Here is a 23,076-nt window from a genome sequence, read left to right on the forward strand (position 1 = left end):
TCATTACAAAACAGTTGCTATGTCAGCTCAACTGCATCGCTTGGCGTAATTAATAAACGCCAAACCATATTATTGACTTTAAGGTCTTGATTCAATCACGTGCTGAAAGTTGACCTTCATTAATCTGTTGCTTTAAAGAATCTGATGGTTTTTTAATGATGACAATGTGGAATGGAATTCCAGACGTTTTAAGGAGTGATGGAGGCTGCTATATATATTTCTGGCCTAGGCAACACTAAGTGTTGCCAGGTGCAATCTGACATTTGCATTGGAAAGTTTGACATTTTTTAGCATAAAATCACTCAGAACGTTTTGTTATTTAATCGTGAATTGTTTTATTTACAGGGAAGTAAAAAATTCATCTCGGCCAAAAAATGGAATTAACTCGTGAACATTTCCGTGCGATCATTTTTCACAACTTTCGACGTGGATTATCACGACAAGAGTGCATCGATGAACTAAAATCTTTGTATGGCTATGAAGCACCATCCTATAGCACTATGAAAAACTGGTACAACGAATTCAATCGTGGCCGACGCTCGCTCAAAGACGAATTCCGTGAAGGTCGTCCAAAAACAGCCGTTGTGCCAGAAAACATCGGTGCCGTACGTGAACTGATAATGCAAGACCGTCATGTAACATACCTTCAGATAGAGGCATGCCTATGCATTTCTCCCACCAGCATACATTCGATATTGCATAAACACCTGGCCGTAAAAAAGGTTTGTTCTCGTTGGATCCCGCACAATTTGACAATCGCTCAAAAAAAGGCTCGTGTGGATTAATGTAAAGAAATGCTGAAAAAATACGATCGCGGTGCTTCAAAAGACGTTTATAAGAGCAGGTGACGAATCATGGATCTATGCGTATGAGCCCGAAACAAAACAGCAATCGACCGTGTAGGTCTTCCAAGACGAGCCAAATCCAACGAAAGTTGTTCGTGGAAGAAGCACTTCGAAGCAAATGGTCGCCTGTTTCTTCGGCAAAACTGGTCATGTGGCGACTGTTCCGCTTGAGCAACGTAGGATGTCAATTCTGAGTGATACACCACCATTTCTTTGCCTGAAGTCTTCGGAGAAATTCGAAAAACGAACAAGAGAAGACGAATCATTGTGCACCATGACAATGCGAGCTCTCACACATCGGCTCAAAGCAGCGCCTTTTTGACCGGCCAAAACGTCGAATTGATGGGTCATCCGCCGTACAGCCCTGACTTGGCACCCAATGACTTCTTTTTATTCCCACACCTCAAGAAAATAATGCGTGGTCAACAATTTTCGTCGCCAGAAGATGCTGTTGAAGCATTCAAAAACCATGTATTGAGACAATCGGAGTGGAAAAAGTGCTTCGAAAATTGGTCTGAGCGCATGCAAAAGTGTATAAATCTTGATGGAGAATACTCGTATTTTGAAAAATAATAAAACCATTTTCGTTGATAAATATTCCTATTTTCATTATTAGGACAGAAATATATATAGCAGCCCTCGTATATTCTCTTTAAAATTTGAAGTTTTGCGTTTTTTTTTAATAATGCACATTTAAAGAATTTAGTGTCCCTAAATGATTGGCATTTAATTTTGAATTTTGTTGATCGCGTAGCCGATCTCCAGGAAGTTCTACCAAAAAAAGTTGTCTGGTGGTGAGAAAGACTTTTCTGCTTAACATTTTTGCAAATCCAAAACAAAAACAATTATTATACGTGGTACAATAGATAAATGCAGGTAATGATCGAAGGAAAACTCAAAATTTACATTTTTCTACAAAATGACCTCGTCTAAAAACAAACTTGGTTTTTCTGAAAAAAATTAGACTTTACAGCAGAATTGCGAATTTTTTAATCCAAAAATTTTGAGATTATAAAGTAAACTTTAATATTAAATCCTAACATCTGGATTAGAAATAAATTAAAAAAAAATTTCGAGTTCGTAAGTGGACGTAATCGGACCGCTGACACGCCCACAAAACGCCCAAAATTAAGATATACAAGGTGCTTTCCAAAGTAAACAGGACAGGAACATAACAGAATAGTTTATTCAAAATAGTCTCCGTCTGCTTCAATACAGCTTTTAGCACGGGACAAAAGCATGTCGAACGACCGGTATGGCCGCCAGTATGCTGGAGCAAGCCTTTTGAATGGCTTCTATGAAATTCTCACTAGACAATCGATAAAGATATCAGATTCTAACACACCAGTCGACATATACGAGTAGATGGCGCCACCAGGGGCGCTAGATTCAAAAAGTCCTGTTTACTTTGGAATGCACCTTGTATGTACATATATGATAAATACTGCAGTACATTTTTTATATATATCCAATTGTGTTTGTATATTACATAGCTTTCTTTTTGTTAATGCTTTAATGAAGCTTTCATTTAAAAGTAAATTAATTATATTTTTATATTTTTTTTATAATTGACACAAACAAATAAACGTGGTTGAAACATGATTGAACAATTGCTGAGAGTACGTGATTGTTCACTTTTGCATACAAATACATATTCGTATATGTGTGTGTGTTTCTACCTTCTGGTATAATAAAAAATAGTTCACTGTACCGTAAAATGAACATGGAAAGTTAAGCAATTCTTCAACGAAAAAAAAACTGAAAATCATAAAAACAATGAAAAGTGTGCGTTTTTTGGGCATCATAACGGCAATTGAATACAATAAAGTACCATTTTAGTCAGTTAATGTTGCGCGGTATTCCGGTATTCCACGACAGCAAGCTTCTCCTAAGACTTAGCTTCAACTGAAAGAGTAATAATGTAAGTACATACGTATGTATATCACTGTCGATCCCACCGACTCTATATGTAAATGCATGTATCACCTGATCCAACTATCTCTCGCCAGAGTATGAAAGTGACTAGTACACTCTTTTATTTGCCACTCACTGTAGCTTTATGTGTGGCAGAGTCGGCTATTTTTTGTAAGAACTTTTTTCGCCGCTAAACATGAATTACGACAATAGATATATACCCGCTGGATCATTTAATGCGAAGTAGCGGAATAAACTTGGTCATTTCGGAATAAAACGTGAGCTAAAATTTCATCGCGTTTTAATTTTTTGTTGGTGTTTCTGCAGTGAATTTGCTGCGCAAGCGAAAAGTACACGTTCAAGCCAAAAGGGTTGGTCCAATGCATTCATTTTGCTTTACGCTTTGCTCTCCGAGCCTGTCCGTCACGTTTGGTTAGAGGGAATATGGAAAATAATTTTCTATTTGAATTTTGCTTTTGTACTCATTTATGTTAGTTTCTGTGTTTGTATCTCAGCTTAGTACTTTGACCTTTCAGCAAATTGGTTTGGCTTACAAATGCAAAACCGAAACTTAATAACTCTAGCACTAACTGTGAGTTAAGAGCTGTAAACGAGGCTTAAAAGTGAAAATGAAATTTGCTGACTCATGTGACTGCTTATTATGCATTTATACATATGTATGTATGTATATTCGTATGTTTATATGTTTAAATTATAATCTTCATTTTAAAATGAAAAGTCGAAGTTGAGTGGCGAATCAAACAAACAACTGGTATAAATTAAACAGATATAGAATATATACAGATTATACCATTTTAAAAATGTATCCAATGGTATGACAGACTTTGTAGACACTTACTCAGGAGCAAGGCTAAAATTTTATAAGATTAATAAAGATTACAGGAAGATTAAATGCCGATATTTGTATCCTCTCTGCTCTTGCTATAAATATAAGTATGTATATAGAATATAATTTTCAATTTGTTGCACATAAAAAGTGAAACAAAACCAAATCCAACCACAAGTAGAAGTTCAATTAAGAAAACTACAGTTCTAGCATAATTAATGGTTCCGAGTGAAAGATCTCCATATGGTCACGCTGATTGCCTTGCTGTTGCAAGTGCATATACAGTACCGTTTACATATTCAAATTTACATTTGCATTAACCTCCTTCACCACTCGGCGCAACGCTACACTTTGCTGTTGGCGATGCTTTTCGACTCCGCTTTCCGCCGGGGAAACTGACTACAAAAATATATAATTAACCATAAAACTGAAACCAGAGAACTCTGTGAATATTAAACAAAAATATATGTGTGTATGAATGCACGAGTTTTTTAAATGACTCCCATGCACTCATTTGCTTCATTTCTTTATCCACTGCAATTTTATGTGTCATTTGTGTGCCATTCAGGCATTTGTCGTTGCTGGCAAAATGATTTAAAATTCTCATTTTAAAGATTTAATGGAATATGGGATATACCACATATGTATTATATGTGTATGTAAATATGTACGTAGAAGGCGCACATTAAAGCCTCGATATTTTTTGCTGCTACAATGTGGGAATAAGATAGTTCTAATAATAAACATTACTTCTCTTAAACTCAATAATTCTATATGTATGTATACTAGGGTGTTTTTTTTTTAACTATTCATTTTTTTCTATCTCCTGATGAAAATTCCTTGGAAATACCCTAAAAAAATCTCTGAAAGTTTGAGCTCTTAATATTAACATTTAGGACTAGACCAAGGCATGTACATATTTTCCATTGACGATACAGACAATCGTGATTTTTTATCTTTAAATTTCTATAGCTCATAGCTTTTATGGCATCACTTTGACTTTAGACACATATTCCTCAGATTTGAACACTCTACAAAAGTGCCCATTGCGATAAAAGCTGTACATGACAAACTTGTAGGAAATTTCATTTGCTCCAAAAAAGGTCCGAGGTCAAAACCGTTATCATTAATATTTCTCGAGATATTCGGCTTTTTTAGTAAGGCTTTATAGAATTTTCATAGATGGTATGTAATAAAAAAGCCAAAACTACAGTAGACAAATCAAAATACTCCATCGCCTCTCTGCAACTCAGTAGAACAGCTATAAATATGTATATTGTTTTAAAGGGCACATCTATGTTAGTGTGAAGTCAGGAAAATAAACAATTTTTTTTTTATTTCAATAGGTTATAACCTTATGAATAACAGACTTATGACCAAAGTTCGTAATTTTTCTAATACCAATACTTCTTCTTCTTTAATGGCAAAGATGCCGCTTACGCGGTCATAGCTGAGTTTACAACAGCGTGCCAGTCGTTCTTCCCTTTCGCTGTTTGGTGCCAATTGGAGATTCCAAGTGTAGCCAGGTCCTTCTCCACCTGATCTTTCCAACGGAGTGGAGGTCTTCGTTTTCTTCTGCTTCCCCCGGCAGGTACTGCGCCGAATACTTCCAGAGCTGAAGTTTTTTCGGTCATTCGGACCACATAACTTATCCAGCTTAGCCGCTATCTCTAAAATCGCTGAACTATGTCGTATATCTCATACAGCTTATCGTTCCACAGACTGACGTATTTGCCGTTGACAATGCGCAAAGAACCATAAATCTTCCGCAGAAGCTTACTCTCATCAGATGTAGTCATCGTCCATGCTTCTGCAACATATGGCAGGATAGGAATAATGAGTGACTTTTAGAGTTTGGTTTTTATTCGTCGAGAGGACTTTACTTTTCAATTGCCTACTCAGTACAGTAACTATGTACGAGGTGTGTTCAAAAAGTATCGCGAATTTTGTGTTTTTTCAAAAATTATTTTTTTATTCATGAATATCTATTTTGTCCCCTTCAAAGTAATCCCCATGAGATATTATACACCTGTGCCAACGGTTTTTCCAATCTTCGAAGCACTTCAAAAAATCATTTTTTTTTTATCTTCTTCAGCTCCTCCTTCGATGCCGTTTTTATCTCATCAAGAGAAGCGTAACGTCGTCCTTTCATGGGCCTCTTCAGTTTAGGGAACAAGAAAAAGTCACAGGGGCCAGATCTGGGGAATACGATGGCTGCAGCATCATTAGTGTGTTGTTTTTGGCCAAAAAGTCGCGCACAAGCAACGATGTGTGTGAGCAGGGGCGTTATCGTGGTGCAAAAGCCAATTTTTGTTCTTCCACAAATCCGGGCGTTTCTGGCGGATTGCTTCTCGCAAATTGCGCATAACTTGCAGGTAATATTCCTTATTGACCGTTCTTCCCTGTGGCAAGAACTCATGATGCACCACGCCCCTGCAATCGAAGAAAACTGTCAGTTACGATTCGCTATACTTTTTGAACACACCTCGTATTTACGACTTCGAAGTTATGACTGTCAACATTGACGTAATTGCAATTCGAACTTCTTATGTTTAAAGGCACGCCAATTTCAGAACAAAAAAACGATTTTTTCGCATTTCGAGAAGTTATAACCTTAAAAATGACCCTAGGCCATCTTCTAGTAAATAATTGCGATACGTGGCAAGTAGCTATCGTGGCTTTTCTAACACCAACACTAATCGACCAATCTCTAATAAAGGCTTTAATTTCTTTGTAATCCGGAATCATTTTAGCCACAATATTGTGTTTTTGGCACTCACTTCTAATAGCTTTATATTGAAAATAGTACATTTTACCAGTTTTGTACAGCTTGTACAACATATCTTCATTGCCATTTATGATATCTGAGCGCATTCAAACAAAATATCTACATACATATATGTATACATTCCTAAGTTATTACCTGCATTAGCCAGTCTTTTGCCTATTGTAGCAGGCGAACATGCAATTTTAACAACACAAAACGTTGAAGACATTGCACCGGAAAAGCACAACGAAGCGTCAAATGGTGAGCAGACTATACCGACTGACTGACAGCTTAACGATGCAGACTTCCATGTTTTCCCTTTGCTAACTCGTCGCTCATACTTCAAGCAGTCATTATGGTTTATGAATTTTGCAAAATTTAACCGTCAGAGAGAAGCAAGATACGCTTTGCACAAATGCAGTAAATTAAAGTGCTGCAAGAGTAACAGTAAACATATGTAATTCTCATTAAATTGTGAAATATTATATTTTTCACATTTCCTTAGTGCATGTTTCTAACTTCCATATTTATATTCTCAGAAAACCGAAGCACACAACTAATTTATGCTAACGGGTGATTTTTTTGAGGTTAGGATTTTCATGCATTAGTATTTGACAGATCACGTGGGATTTCAGACATGGTGTCAAAGAGAAAGATGCTCAGTATGCTTTGACATTTCATCATGAATAGACTTGCTAACGAGCAACGCTTGCAAATCATTGAATTTTATTACCAAAATCAGTGTTCGGTTTTTTTTTTTTTTCGGACAAATTTTGTTCAGCGATGAGGCTCATTTCTGGTTGAATGGCTACGTAAATAAGCAAAATTGCCGCATTTGGGGTGAAGAGCAACCAGAAGCCGTTCAAGAACTGCCCATGCCTCCCGAAAAATGCACTGTTTGGTGTGGTTTGTACGCTGGTGGAATCATTGGACCGTATTTTTTCAAAGATGCTGTTGGACGCAACGTTACGGTGAATGGCGATCGCTATCGTTCGATGCTAACAAACTTTTTGTTGCCAAAAATGGAAGAACTGAACTTGGTTCACATGTGGTTTCAACAAGATGGCGCTACATGCCACACAGCTCGCGATTCTATGGCCATTTTGAGGGAAAACTTCGGACAACAATTCATCTCAAGAAATGGACCCGTAAGTTGGCCACCAAGATCATGCGATTTAACGCCTTTAGACTATTTTTTGTGGGGCTACGTCAAGTCTAAAGTCTACAGAAATAAGCCAGCAACTATTCCAGCTTTGGAAGACAACATTTCCGAAGAAATTCGGGCTATTCCGGCCGAAATGCTCGAAAAAGTTGCCCAAAATTGGACTTTCCGAATGGACCACCTAAGACGCAGCCGCGGTCAACATTTAAATGAAATTATCTTCAAAAAGTAAATGTCATGAACCAATCTAACGTTTCAAATAAAGAACCGATGAGATTTTGCAAATTGTATGCGTTTTTTTTTAAAAAAAAGTTATCAAGCTCTTAAAAAATCACCCTTTAGTTCTTATCTCAAATTGCTTTGTACTGCTCTAATAATTCAGTAGCAATTGATTAATATTTAAATTTTGTGTTTGTATGTGTTGTAACCGTTTGCTTAATTGAAATTTTATATTTTTTAAAAAGCATTTTCTTCAAAATAGTGCTTACTCTATGTCAGGTGTGGGGTTCGAACCCACGCTCCCTCTCGGGAACCAGAGCTTAAATCTGGCGCCTTAGACCGCTCGGCCAACCTGACTCGTATAGAACATCGCGCATAAATCGCTTTATCAGCACGACCGCTTCGTCATCGCACACGAATAACAAATTATTGCCAGGCGACCGGCACATCAACAACGCCATGACTGACACTTGCACATACACATAGTACATACATCCCTCGTGCGCTCATGCCGCCCTTGTGTAGCATGCTAACTACCTCCCTATTTTACACATTCAACATTTGCCTGCTCTTTCTGACGATTTCATACGATTCGCTTGCAAATTTAATGTCAAGTGCAATTAAGGCGCGATGCGAAATGAAAATGCAACGAATACTTACAACTCACGTGAAGAGAGGAAGTGCGAGAATTACACGAGTCAGATAGAAGAGAACTCGCCCGACAATTTATTTACTTATTCATTTTCTTTAAAATGATTTTTGTTTGATTTTCTGTTCTTTAGTGTGTCGCTCTTCTGAAAGCTTACACCACATCACTAGCAATAAATATTTAATGGCTCTCAATATAACTCAATTCATATAATTGCGTGTTGGTCGATTATTTCCTCAACCAAGACGTATGGAACTGACTTCGGCATGTTTACCTGTAACGCGCTGACACAATGCCAGTCGCGTTGCATTCTGCAGCTGTAGCCACTGACACTACTGAACTGGCTGTTGAACCGGAAGTTGTTGCGTGCCGCGCATGTACAATGACTTTTCTATGCAGTGGTTCCTGCCCACGTCCTTCCCACCTCGCGCCCATACTGTTTTGTATAAATTGTCAAAGCATTCCAAATTCTCTTTCTCTTCTCCATCCATGGCTCATGGGCTTTCTCCTAACCCCTGTTGAAGTGCACTTTAGTGCATTGTATAGAAATCCACTCGCTTTAGAGAGTTCTTTTTTAATTTCAAATGTGTTGTGCGATGTTCTCGAATCGTTAACTCAACTCGTTGCGGTGAATTGGAGCAGAAATGTGGAAGTCACTTCGTTGGGGGCTTTTGATCTGTTGTTCAAGCGGACGCAAATTAAACGCTGTGCTAGGGAGCGTGGCTGCTGTTAAGCTTTGGCTTTGTGTGACTGCCGCGTGCATGTTAAATTTTTGTAAACATACTGCCATAGTGGCTTCAAAGCTTTTTGGATTAACCGAATTTAAAAAAAAAAATGTGTACATATTTGGAAATTCTATTTGTTTTTTAAACAGCTTCCATAGTTAAAATAATAATATCTATTACAATATTTCTAATGAAGAGTCCGCCAATAAGATACTCTTTCTACAATTCGCTCTCTGTAGAAGTATGGAATTTTGTAAAATAGTACGGTGTTGTACCATGTCAGGTGTGGGGTTCGAACCCACGCTCCCTCTCGGGAACCAGAGCTTAAATCTGGCGCCTTAGACCGCTCGGCCAACCTGACTACATCCTAATTCAGAAGTGATAGGACCTCTTGTCTTAATCTTTTTAAACATTTTTTTTCTAAAAAATAGAATTTTTTGATAAAATTCTAAGCAGTCCTTTGTCAGGTGTGGGGTTCGAACCCACGCTCCCTCTCGGGAACCAGAGCTTAAATCTGGCGCCTTAGACCGCTCGGCCAACCTGACTTGCGCCATTTATTTCACGCCTCTTTCAATATCAGGACAACCCGTATAATTAGTCATCGCATTCGAAATTATTTCAATATATCATAAAAATTAGTACCACAGTTTGTGAAAAATATGCATACTAGGTGGCATATGTACGTACGAGGTTCGTTCAAAAAGTATCGCGAATTTTGTGTTTTTTCAAAAATTATTTATTCATGAATATATATTTTGTCCCCTTCAAAGTAATCCCCATGAGATATTATACACTTGTGCCAACGGTTTTTCCAATCTTCGAAGCACTTCAAAAAATCATTTTTTTTTTATCTTCTTCAGCTCCTCCTTCGATGTCGTCTTTATCTCGCCAAGAGAAGCGTAACGTCGTCCTTTCATGGGCCTCTTCAGTTTAGGGAACAAGAAAAAGTCACAGGGGGCCAGATCTGGGGAATACGGTGGCTGCGGCATCATTAGTGTGTTGTTTTTGGCCACAAGCAACGATGTGTGAGCAGGGGCGTTATCGTGGTGCAATTTTTTTGATAGGTAAAAATCGAAGACGATCCAAAACACGTGCAAGCAAAGCAGCTGTCAGCAATTAAAAGAACATTCAAAATGGCCAAGCTTGTCGGCATAAGTGAGAGACATGAGTACCAACATAACGCCACAAAAAAAATTCGAAATTCGAATATACAGTTGTGTTCAAAATAATAGGAGTGCATCACAATACAGAATACAAAGTTATGTTTTTCAATAAAAACAAGAATTTTATTAGTTTATCTTTTATCCACGAATTGTTCATTTTATGCAGTCTTATTATGCACTTTTAAATTTTTAGTAATACACAGTAAATGAAAAAAAAAATTAATTATTTAAATAAAAAAATCAAATATTCGGTGTTCAAAATAATAGGAGTGCATCACAAAATGCAACAAAACTAAAAAAAAATCAAAAAATTGGAAAGTATGACTAGTATATAAGTTAGTTTAGTTAATATTTAGTAGAGTAAGCGCGATTTTTTTATTACAGCAGCAGATCCGTGGAACATGGGATCGATCAGATCACGACCCCTTTTTATCGGGATTTGCTGCCATGCCTCGTGGTCTGTGCTCCATAATTCCCTTGGATTTGATAGTCTACGGTCAGCAACAACTTTTTTAATATCTGCCAATAAGTTTTCTTTTTGAATTAAGGTCAGGCGGCTGATCAGGCCACGACATAACCTCAACTTTATTGACCAGGAGCCATTCCTTTGCAGATTTACTTGTATGTTTCGGGTGGTTATCTTGCTGAAACAACCACTTTAATGGTATATTCCATTCCGCGTACGGCAGCATAACTTTTTTCAATATATCCACATACACGTACTGCTCCATGGTTTCTTTTATCAGATGGATTGGTGCCACGTCGTTGTACGAGAAACTTTCCCACTATGCACCACCATGTTTGACGGTCTTAAGAGTGTATTGCGGTTTATATTCCGTATTTGGTGGACGACGGATATACTGCCTAGACCCTGTGCCACCAAATAAAACTAACTTACATTCCTCTGTCCACAAAATATTTCTCCATTTCTCCGGTTGCCAGATGCCATGTTCCTTGGCGAATTGGTGCCGTGCTCTAATTATGTTGCTTTGTCAACTATGGAACTTTTCGCGGCATCCGCGCAACTAAATTATATTCCAATAAACGTCTACGAACTGTTACGTCACTAACATCAAGATCTAGACGTTTTTTTATTTCTCTAGGCGACGCTTTGGGATCTTTTTTAGAGGACTGGAGTATGCGTCGATCGATTTCTTTAATAGTTTTGCGTTTTCGTCCACGTGTTTCGGCTTTATTTTTGTAGGACAGGGAATTTGATATCATTTGATCAGAGCACCCGAGTATTTCTTTAATTTCTTTATAAGTTTTCCCGTTTTTTGCTAAAATTTTTAATGATTTCACGCTTTTTGTCCCTAGGATGTTTTCCTCTACCCATTAATGAAAATAAATGACTTATCCTTTAAAAATCGCATCGTTTTTATTTTTTTGTACTTACTTTTTAGTTTTTTACAGATTTTGTTTGAATAAAAATGTTTTATACCACTTGGTAGGTCACACTCCTATTTTTATGAACAGCGCAATTCAGTGACCGACACTGATTTGAACTCATAACATTGGAAATAATGTAAACAGCTGAAGTTTATGCTTTGTGTTTTACTCGCGGAATACCGTTATAAATATTTCTTAAAAAGTGATTGACGTTCATGTTTTAACATGATAATTTTTTGGGGTTAAATATTTTTCTCAGGGGCACTCCTATTATTTTGAACACAGCTGTACCTAACCCGCGAAAATTCAAAATTCGCGATACTTTTTGAACACACCTCGTATGTGTTTGTAAATACGCTGGTTTTTGTATCCTTCCATAAAAAAATTGTAACAGGTCAAAAAAGCCCTACCTTCTAAAATATTTCACTCATAGGCAAGTTTATTATAACACCCTTATAGTACTATACGTTCTGCACTAGCCAGAATATAAAATCAAGTTGGGGAAAGATCCCATACTTTCTCCTTCATCGCTATTTCCAGTAGGCTTGGAATTGAGTATTGCCACATTACCACAACTGGTGTTTGTATATCTATCTGAAGAACTCAACCTAACCAGTAATTACTATATACAATAGACATATGTATATGTACATACATACCTCTAAAAGAATCTCATTATCTAGTATAATTTCACAATGCAAAAGTGCTCTGGAGTGAAATTAAAGAAACTATTCCAAAGTAAGACAAAGCGTACTTAGACAGCTTCGATTGTTAACCCAACCATATACACCGCAAATTTATAATAATTTAAAAGTTAACGAAACGATCTCATTTCTCTCAACAATCCAGTCGGTTTTGCCTTTCAAAGCAAATCACGTAGTTTCCAGCGCATTTATAATATATATTATACGTATCTGCTCGTAATAAGCATTCACAACATCGCCACAGTACAATGGGCATTAATTTGCATTTATCTATAGAATCTTTGAAGCGTCATAATGACCGCCATCCACTGATTCTGCGCACTAGAAAGCGCAAGTAAAAGCTCCTCCAGTAACGGCAGCAGCGAGATGACAACGACACGAGGTCATTATATCGTAAACGATATGGGCTCACGCCTATGGAGTCCGTATGTGCCCACAGTCCGTTTTCAGTGGTCTCTAAGGGCGGACGCAACACACCCTGAATTGAATAAAATCCTAGCTAAACATTTAACGTCAATGTGAATCGGTGTCAGTGCAATTCGTGACGTCGACAAGCTCGCAGCCCATAATACATACAGCAACAACGCGAACGCCGAAGACGAACTCGGAACGCGAACAAACAAACAGTGAACTATGCACTGAGCAAAGTATTTAACTCGGTTACTGGGTAAAATAGGTGCATACATACATGCACACACATTTGTTGGTGGCGGCGTAGGGAGTGCTGGGGCTGCGCCCAGTGGGCAAGCGTGCTGTGGTTGGATTCCTTGTGACACACGAAAGTTTCCAACGCAAATAAAAAGAAACTCGGGCACTGCGGCAGTAAAACGCTTTGTAGTCATTTTCGCGACTTGCATTTAAACTATTGCATGTTTTCGTGGTTGCAAGTTGTGTGTGTTGCAAGCAAATAAATGTGTACATGCTTCTGGAATATTATTGCTCCAGCAGTGTAATCCCGCGATAGTGTGTGCCTGTGTGTGTGCGCGTACGAATATCGTGCCATATGGCAATTTTTCGGGTTGTGTTCCGATTTATTCCAACTCTTTTGTTATTATTATCGTTGTGGTGCTTTTGTTTTGGTGCAATGAAAATGAAATGAAATGTGAAATAAAAATCGATCAAGCAAATTCGCATTCTCCATACTGCATAACATTTTGCACGCTCGTAGTTTCTTCGACTTTGCTATTGTTGCAGTCAATGTAGCTGTCGAGTGATAATGATACGCCATGGTGGAAAGCATTATGATTTGGCTGCAATCTTTATTGTTACATGTTGCAGCTGCCTCACGTTATGTTTACGTATCCAATGACGTACTGTGCGATGTGGTAATGTAGGTCAGAATTGCCTAAGACAACAACAATGTTGAAAACATGGCTTTAATGGTAGCGGCACTAACTTACCTAGCTGCCACAATGGCAACAGTGGTGAATCGAACAGGGCTGCAACGCTAAAAACAATGCTTATAAAGAGGCTGATACATGAGAAATTCGTTGGTATTAATAATAAGCTTTTTTCCAAAAATTATAGATATACTATTTTTATTCGATTTTTCGAATTTACAAATAACAAAAGTTTTTAGAAACGTATTAGCTTAGCTTTTCTTATAATATAGAACTGTATATAGAGATGAAAAATTTTTAGAAACTTAGAGGAAAACTTTGAAAACAACATAAACTAGTATAATCTATATAAAGCATACATTATTTGTTAAAGCCCAACTAAATTTCTATACACTTATCGTAATTTCTTGTTGAGGTTTTTAGAAGTAAGGCTAATCACTTTCGACGATTCAAAGTTCCTTCTTCAGTAACGTTTAGCCGTAAGTCCTTTGCCTTCAGTTACCTTTTTAGTCTTTGAATTTAATTTCAATTATTTTCGTGTCCGTATGGATCGCACTTATTTTATGATACGTTCTAATAGCTATATTCCCTTGGATCAGTATGCCCAGGAGCTCCTTGTTCTTTTGGATAAGATTTATTGAAAAGTTTCGTTTAAATAACTCAACAAATTGTGACTCTTAAACCAAATTCCAAGTCATTTTTGAAGAGCACCGCTGAACTTTTGTTTTTTTTTTATCTCGAAATCGAATAATGATAGACATTGGGACCACTGTGCAACGAGGCACCAACAATGTTTTAGTAAAACTTCACGCAAAGTATGGCGACTATGCGAGTGATTTGCAACATTGTGCAATAGCAACGCAATCGTCTGATTGTTTCTTCTCCGCTATTGTTGTTGAAGCGCTTCTTTATATGAGAAAATGTGCAAATTTGTATGCTACATATGTATGTGCATGCGGGCTTCTCAGATGTGGCTAGCAAAATCAACCGTTTAAGTGAAAGAAATGAGGAAACTGAAATTACATTACAATTACAATTAATAAATTGCAAAATATTTACAACAATGCGGTACCGTTTAAGTGAAAGTGTAAATAGTTATGAAAAAAGACGCTAAGTGGCAAGCAAAAATGCTGCTTGCAACATTGATGCGAAAACAAGACATACTATGTATAACAACTGACATTACACGCCCCTATATGTGGATATATATAAAACTGTGTATATACACATGCAGTTAGGCATGTGACTCAACTATTATTCACTTACAGCTAAATGCAGCAGGAAGCCTAGCAAATTACAGTAATATTAACGACTTTTAACAATTCATATGTGAACTTGCAACGCCGCAAATGGCTACTGGAAAATCAAACAAAATGTTTAAACGAGCAGAATTTTCGTAAATATTCACATTCGTGTGATTTTCCACACACACACACACGGGTGTGTACTTTGAAGTGCACGAGCGCGCAGTGATGCACAGCACGCCAATATAAGCCATATGCAAATTTGTTAGAAACTAATAAATAATAGGTGTCGTTTGCGCCCGCACACGCTTGCCGCCCACAAGCTAATTAGAAAGTAAAACATCTATAGTTTTAATAGAGTGAGTTTTTGTGATCTTTAGCGGACGCTCTGTATGCGCGTATGTGTGCATGTGTGCGAAACTTGAACCTGATACTCTTCATTCATTGCGACAATTAATTAATAATTTATTTGCGCTATAATGGATTTCTATACGAAGACAGAACGGCGCAACGATAAAGATGGTGGTAAGTTTATTAACCGGTTTGTGCGAATGTTAATCTCTCTCCTATTGACAGTTTAGTCGGAGTTGACTGCTCTTCGGTCGTTGAATTATTCAGTATACAACAGCGCAATTAATTTATGGCGGCATTTAGACGGTATTAATTTTGCAGAAAAATAGCAATTAAGTGATATTTCAACATTGGCTTTTTCTCGAATATAAATGCAGCAATGTCAGCTCTTTTCACTTTCATAGCAATGACTGATTAGTTATCAAGCGCAATGTTCATGCACCTATCAACTCGTAGATAACATCGATAAATGTCATTTGACTGTCGGACAAAAATATTCGGCATGCTTAGGTGCAAACAAGAGGGTGTATATTTTTCAATATAAATAAATGCAAGACAGCCTATTTACCTACATACATGCATCACAAGCGATCAAATACAATTTATGTAGGCTGTTATTTGTGTTAGTAAATAAAACAATAATTGCGCTGCGATAGATATCTAGCCTCCAACTTTTAATAGACATAGCGTCTATTAAATTTCCAAGATCTACATTAAATATTTTCCAGCAGTAATATTGCATTATGCAATTTTTGCTTTCAAATTGTTTGAATTATTTTCAAAAAGGTGGCAACTCTCAGCAAATAATTTCCAACTTTGAGCAATGGTACTATTTTATAGCTTTTTTGACGTAAAATTTGAGAACATCCTATAGTTTACCTGTGTTAAAACCTCCCATCAGAGCTCCCGTAGCTTCTGATGAGTCATCAACGAAGTGTGTGGTCCGGCGTTTTCCTGGTGGAACACTACACCCTTCCTGTTGGCCAATTCTGGACGCTTCATAATATCCCAGTTGTTCGCAGTAGATGGTAGAATTAAGAGTATGGCCATATGGGAGCAGCTCATAGTGGATGATTCCCTTCCAATCCCACCAAACACAGCAAAATCTTCCTGGCCGTCAATCCCGGCTTAGCAACTATTTGGGACGATTGTCGTATGTGACCAATTTTTCGTCGCAAGTCACCATCCGTTTCAAAAATTTGTCGAGTTCGTTCCGTTTCCGCAGCATATCGCAGGCGTTGTTTCGGTCCAAAAGCAGCCCAAACATCAAGCTTTTTTGTGTATCCAGCCTACTGCAGATGGTTTAAAATGGTTTGGTGACTAACTTCCATCTTCTGGGCGAAGTTTTCTCGATGTTTTCCATGATTTGATCGGTATTCGTCGTCACAGATATGCCGCCGGCTGGCTTATCCATGGTGTCGTTTTCACTCACGCTCTGAATCGTCGAAACCATTCCTCCACAGTTCGAAGTGATAGAATACCATCCCCCAAAACACCATTAATCTCACGGAATGTTTCTCTTGCGGATTTGCCTTTAATGAAGGAAAACTTTCAAATAGCGCGAATTTCGGCGTTAGTGAACTCCATGTTTACACAACTATAACTGTTGAACGCAATATCCAAACTAATCATGCATAGCATCGTTTTGTAGGTTATGTCAAGACCTTTCAAAGATGTATAGTATTGCTAGATACGAGCTCTGTAGCGCTTTACACATAGCTGCGAAATTCAAAAGACAAAAAGGTGGAAGGAAGATATTTGACAACTTAATATGTATGCAAGTATACTCCAAATGTGAGGAAATTTAGTTGCATTACGTAACATCGATGATTTTACCATCATGCCTAAATATTCACTTCATAAAAATCACCCAAATACTTAAAAAAACCATTCAGATTGATATGAATATATATATACGTATATATAGCAACTCTGATTGTAATAAAATTGTCCTAATTATATCTTGTTATGATGACTGTAAGTTAAAGTGTAATTCTGAAATCCTGCGTTCCAATTCTGCTAGTGCTTTTGATAATAAGCTTCGTTTCATTTCGTACTTTACACATGGCAACCCATGATAACACTCACTACATCGTCTGCAAGTTAATGGGGATTTCAGCACTTTTAGCACCAATTTACGGCATTCCATCGCCGATAATGTTGTAAACCTTTTGGTTTAATGCTAGTAAGTTGCGAAGCACTTAGAACCCACCGCCGCACAAAGCCGTTTCTAAAAACGATGTTAAGGGTATTAATTACCTCGGCGTGGATTTCTGCGCCAGAAAGTGTCACTCTGGCCAACTTATCGCAGAAAAGCTCACATTCACCAAGTAGTTGTGCACATGTGTATACTTTCTGGGTGTCTATGTGCATATGGGCAAGTGCGATTCCAAGGCAAAATCATACTAATCACTTTGCTCGCCTGGCTTTTCAGTCCAACCTGCTTGGGCAAAGCCATTTACCGCTTTTAGACCTATGCCCAGAAATTTTCTCAACCGTGCATGAGCCTCTGCTGTGTGCCGTGTTTAGTGCAACACTTTCGCATTATCCATTGTGCGAGTTCTTGCTGTTGTTGTCGGCTTTAAGAGCGCCAAGGTTGTGTAGCAAATGTGCCGTGGTGATACATAAAATCCTCGCCTTTTATTCAAAAACGTTGCATCGAGAGTGCAGTACATACATACAGTGAAAAAAGAACTGAACCTTCTTTCACATAGTGTTTTTTTATGTTACTAAATTATAGTCGTACGCCAGTCTCTTTTTTCAACTAAACACTGCATATTTGTAGTTGCAAATATTTCATGGTTTAGTAATTATGTCACACAAGCATCGAATATCATAAGCTTAACCTTAAGCGCTGTGTCATGCATCGCCAACAGGCTTTTCTCTTGTCTATCGAAAAACAGCAATTTTGTACAGCGGCGTATTTCTCTTTATACGTCTTTTTAAGGGCACACTTCAAAATGTTTCAACACAACAAATTCAATTATTTACAGGATATACCATATAAGTTGGATTATTATATGGATTGATAATTTAAATTGAAAATTCTTCGAAATGTAGGTGGTAATAATAATACACTCCATCTTCAATAGGTGTACCTTCAACTTTTTTCTCATTCCTAGTTCCGATTCTTAAAGTTTCGAGATATGACTGATATCCCTATCTGAGACTCTAATGACTTTTTCGACATAACTTCCTCCGTACAAGTTTGTAAAATTTTTCTGTAATCTATGGTATATTAAATTTTATAGATTATATTTATAACCTGAAAAAACCTTAAAACTTTCCGCCGGGTAAACAAAAAATATCGGATTTTTTTCAAAGACTTTTCCGTATATTATACCAAAATTAAATAACATAAGGTTAAGATGACACTTCGTCTTGTATTTCAGGTGGATTTGTGTAAAACAATAGAAGAATTGGAGCAGTCCTCTTTTGAACGAAATCTCAATTTTATTTGCTCTTGTAGGTATTTTCTGATCCCTTATTAAAGTGATATTGCCACTTAGACATTTTTAACCTTAGAATTATGTCGAGCTTATTTGTTATGTATAGGGTTTTTCAACAACGAGTAGAAATTATTAAAATTTACTACCGAAATTCGAAGTCAACGGCCTGAACTTTAAGAATACTACGTCCAATTTTCGGTCTTCATAATCGTCCTGTCAGATCAACAATTGAGCGTCTAGTGAAAAATTTTGAATCCACAGGCACAGTGCAAAATGTTGCTGTGCCAGTGAGACAAAGAAGTTGAAGTAGTGTCGAGAATATTGCTGTCGCTAGCGCATCAATTGAGGAAGATCCAAATCAGCCTTTCACACGTCGTTCTCAAGCGTTGGTAACCTTTGTGACGTAGTGGTGGCGAATTTTGCGAAAAGATCTTGACCTACATTCATACAAGTTCAAATTGTCACAAAAGCTGAAGCCGCTTGACCACCAAAATCGTCGTATGTTCCTGAATTGAGCTGAGCAAAAACTTGAAAATGATCCGGATTTTCATCGTAAAAATACCATCATGGTCAGGCAGCAATCCACACGTCCTCCATGAGTCACCATTGCATCCCGAAAAAATTACGGTTTGGGATCGTTTATAGGCCGGCGGCGTCATTGGGCCGTACTTCTTCTGTGATGATCAAGAATATTTTTGGCCGAATTAGATTATATGGACTTGGACAATATGTGGTTTCAACAGGGCGGCGCCACAATTCACACAGCGAATGTCACAATCGATTTATTGAAAAGTAAGCTTGATGAACATGTTATCTCACGAGATGGCCCAGTCAATTGGCCGTCTCGGTATTGCTATTTGACGCCGTTTATACTATTTCCTGTGGGGCCACGCCAAGTCTATGGTCTATGGTCTATGCCAACAAGCCAGCGACGATTGATGAACTTCGTGAAATTGCAGCAGCATCGGCCAATTTATGCTTGAAAACCGTCTAAAATTGGGGTTTGGGATGGGATAAAGTTTCATTTATATACCAAACCGTTTTTATTATACTGTTTTGTTATACATTTAGAATATATGACACTCAATATTATGCTCTAAATAAGCATTTCACACAAAGTAGAAAATACGGGCCCAAATTTAATAACGTCTCCAGAAACCACTGCATTTTCATTGTACTTAAATCAAACTCACACACCCACATACATACTATACATACATAGTAATATCCTATTTACTTATGTATATAAATATGCATGTTCATAAATCGTTGACATCCGACTAAGCGCTGAGTGCTTTGTACTTCACAGTCCAGTCAATGTCAACGCGCTTGTGACAGACTCAAGCATGAATAACGGAAGATGGGACGGACATTGCATTTGACGTTGGAAACAACCTTACAAACCATGGTGTTAATCTAGACATCTGCATATGTGTGAATGTATAGATGTATGTATGTAAGAGCTTAGTGCATAGATTAAGGCTTTTTTGTGTTTTCAACACTTCGCCATGGTCTAAATGCTACATAAATTTAAGTATTACTTTTTTGCTTCTGTGGCAGAAATCAGCATATCTGGCGATACATATTCATATGCCGTATATAGTGTGCAAGCACTCGGGCATGTCGCTTTTGACTTTGTGCATTTCCACCATTCGCATTTTCAATAACAAACTACCAACTACCGAATATTCGTAATTCTTGGGGTTTCCTTGACTGCTGCTCCGCGTGTTAAACGAAGGAAGACTCAGCCAACCACTGTCAATGTCGACTGGTTTGCTGCACGGCACTTCCATCAGCCAGCCTCTCCATTCTGCGCGGAGATTGCCCTTAAATTACACATCTGCATACGTAAAAGTAGAAGAAGATGCAACAGCGCAGCTCGCGGAGCGGTTTTGAAAGAAGTATGTTGCACTTGAGCGCACTTGATGCAAACGAGTACTAGTCAAATGAGTTGCAACTGGAATTTATGTGATGTATCTACATAGATGCGCACATCGACCGACTGCACCATATATAGTATGCTTATATACTTATATATGTGCGTAAATACATATGGTCATTTATGTGTATATGTATGTTTGTAAGTGCGAAAATAAGTGATGGTGTGAATGGCAACTGCAGCTGAAACAACGTGTTGGCTTTTCTTTTAATTTATTTGTGGATTTGTCGTCATCTTCAAAAGCTTCATGTGTGATCTAACAGCCACATGTTTGTATAACACTTCCTCCACATCAACTCAACACGCTGAGGGTGTAGACTGTGACTTAATAAGTGTTTGCTGTCCTATATGAGTTGCTAGCTGAAAATTTGCTTTGTACATCAGTTCTTAAAGAGGAGTGTTTGCGAGCATTATTCATGCACTAGGGGTGTGCTAATGCATGATATCAGTTTCGAATACACTGATTTCCATAAATTACCGCAGTTGGCGCCATGTATTTACTATATACATTATAGAGTTATGGAAAATACTGCTATCGCCCTTTGGTGCCCAAGTTTGAATAATTGAGTAATTTGAAAATTTTCCATACAATTAAGCAATTAACTAATTGTGCAATTTGTATTTAATTGACAGTAAATTGATTTCGAAGTATCCAAGCATTCCTGTGAAGTATGTGCCCTGAAAGATATGGTTGCTATCCTCTTAACCAATACTATAAGCCATAAACTATTTCAAACCAAAAAAACAAAAAAAATATTAATTAAATTACAATCCTAATGCTTATATTTTAATGAATATCCCCGGTACTTCCAAGACACTCTTAGGTTAAGTGCAAGATGATAGCTGCTGCTCTTCACTTTTAGCTGCAACTCCACTTGCTACTAATCAACTTCGCAACATGAAACTACTTTTCGTTAGAAGCTTAAAGAGAATATGAAAGTGCATAATCAAGATAGTGTTAAATTGTCTGAAAAATTGTTGCTAATTTGTTGCGCTTCTTTGAGTGCAAATTTAAAAATTCGAGCACTTAGACAAGATTATGGCAACTACATAGATCAACTCTATTGCATATTTTATGCTACATTTACATAAATGTACGTAATTAAAGAAGCGGAATTTTAAAGTTAAGGCAAAGAGCATATTTCTGGTAAGAATATTAAAAAAAAGTCTACGTTGTATTTGCTTATAAAGGTTGATCCCTTTCGAGGTCCGCTACTTTGTTAAAGAAAAAACACAGAAACTTCAAATTTAATGGGGAATGTTTATTATCAATCGAAAGAACATTATTTGGCCTTTATACATATTTTGAAGATCTCTTTCAAATGTTGGCCGTGGGTGTGTCTCAGATGTTTCATCCGTTGAGTTCAATTTTCGATCAGCATTGGTATATTAAGCTTTTAACACTCAAAAGGAAACGTCGAGGCTCTATAAGGTATATACAGAGCCGTAAAGAGAAAACTGACGATCCAGGAGTATATAGGATGCGGGAGTTTATTGATATTTTATTTTATTAATTTTGTGAAAAAATTTGTTGCAGAGCACCGGAATCTCCCTGGAGACTCCGCGCTGGAAAAGAATAGTTCCATATCCCTCCTTTTTATTCACTGAGTAAATATATATATATAGAGATGATCTACTTAACGAGTTGAGTCGATTTAGCTATGTCCGTATGTTCCTATATATGCGAACAAAAACTGAAGAAGTTTTTGAGATATCTTTCTGACTGGTCCATCAAACTCATATCTCTCTATGAAGAACTTTCTTATTTGTCAAGGCACCTTCACAGAATTTGATACAATCTGAATTGTCCAAAGTAACACTACGATCTCGGAACACATTGTTGAGAAAGGACCTCTCTATAACATATATTAGGTTGTCAAACATATCTCCCTTCCGCCTTTTTGCTTTTTATTCCATGTTTTATAAAAAGTGTTACAGTGATCGGATTTAGTTCAAATATGCGCCGTCATCAATGAAGTGTGTGGTCTGGCGTTGTCCTGGTGAAACACTGCACCCTTCCTGTTGGCTAATTCTAGACGATTCTGGTCGATCGCCTGCTTCAAGCGGTCCAGTTGTTCGTAGTAGATGGTAAAATTCATCGTCTGGCCATATGGGAGCAGCTCATAGTGGATGATTCCCTTCCAATCCCAATAAACACACAGCAAAACTTTCCTTTTTCTAGCGGATTTGCCTTTAACGAAGGATGCCTTTAAAATAACGCGAATTTCGGCGTTAGTGAACTCCATGTTTACACAACTATAACTGTTGAACGTAATATCCAAACTAATTATGCATAGCGTCGTTTTGTAGGTTATGTCAAGACCTTTCAAAGATGTATAGTATACGAGCTCTGTAGCGCTTTATATGTA

General features: G+C 37.5%; 1 protein-coding gene and 3 non-coding genes across 12 annotated transcripts in view; 1 reads left to right on the top strand and 3 right to left on the bottom strand.

Moving 5' to 3' along the window:
• LOC105226756 (myosin heavy chain 95F) overlaps positions 1-23,076 on the top strand; it is a 42,273-nt gene that overhangs the window by 8,315 nt on the left and 10,882 nt on the right. Inside the window, exons 1-2 of one of the 9 annotated variants that reach the window (XM_049448935.1) lie at positions 12,820-13,051; positions 14,993-15,493. The exons of 5 other annotated variants lie outside the window; for them this stretch is intronic. In XM_049448935.1, coding sequence (XP_049304892.1) covers positions 15,448-15,493 — 46 coding nt within the window. In that variant the 5' untranslated portion in view covers positions 12,820-13,051; positions 14,993-15,447. Of the gene's footprint in view, positions 1-12,819; positions 13,061-14,992; positions 15,494-23,076 lie in introns of those variants that run through there. 3 more of the 9 variants (XM_049448934.1, XM_049448936.1, XM_049448945.1) reach the window with 3 other exon arrangements.
• Trnal-uaa (transfer RNA leucine (anticodon UAA)) lies at positions 8,028-8,111 on the bottom strand. Its single transcript has one exon. It is a non-coding gene; the product is annotated as a tRNA-Leu (tRNA).
• Trnal-uaa (transfer RNA leucine (anticodon UAA)) lies at positions 9,406-9,489 on the bottom strand. The gene has a single exon. It is a non-coding gene; the product is annotated as a tRNA-Leu (tRNA).
• Trnal-uaa (transfer RNA leucine (anticodon UAA)) lies at positions 9,590-9,673 on the bottom strand. Its single transcript has one exon. It is a non-coding gene; the product is annotated as a tRNA-Leu (tRNA).

Source organism: Bactrocera dorsalis, chromosome 2 (genome assembly GCF_023373825.1).
Source record: "Bactrocera dorsalis isolate Fly_Bdor chromosome 2, ASM2337382v1, whole genome shotgun sequence".
In the NCBI taxonomy this organism is placed as follows: domain Eukaryota; kingdom Metazoa; phylum Arthropoda; class Insecta; order Diptera; family Tephritidae; genus Bactrocera; species Bactrocera dorsalis.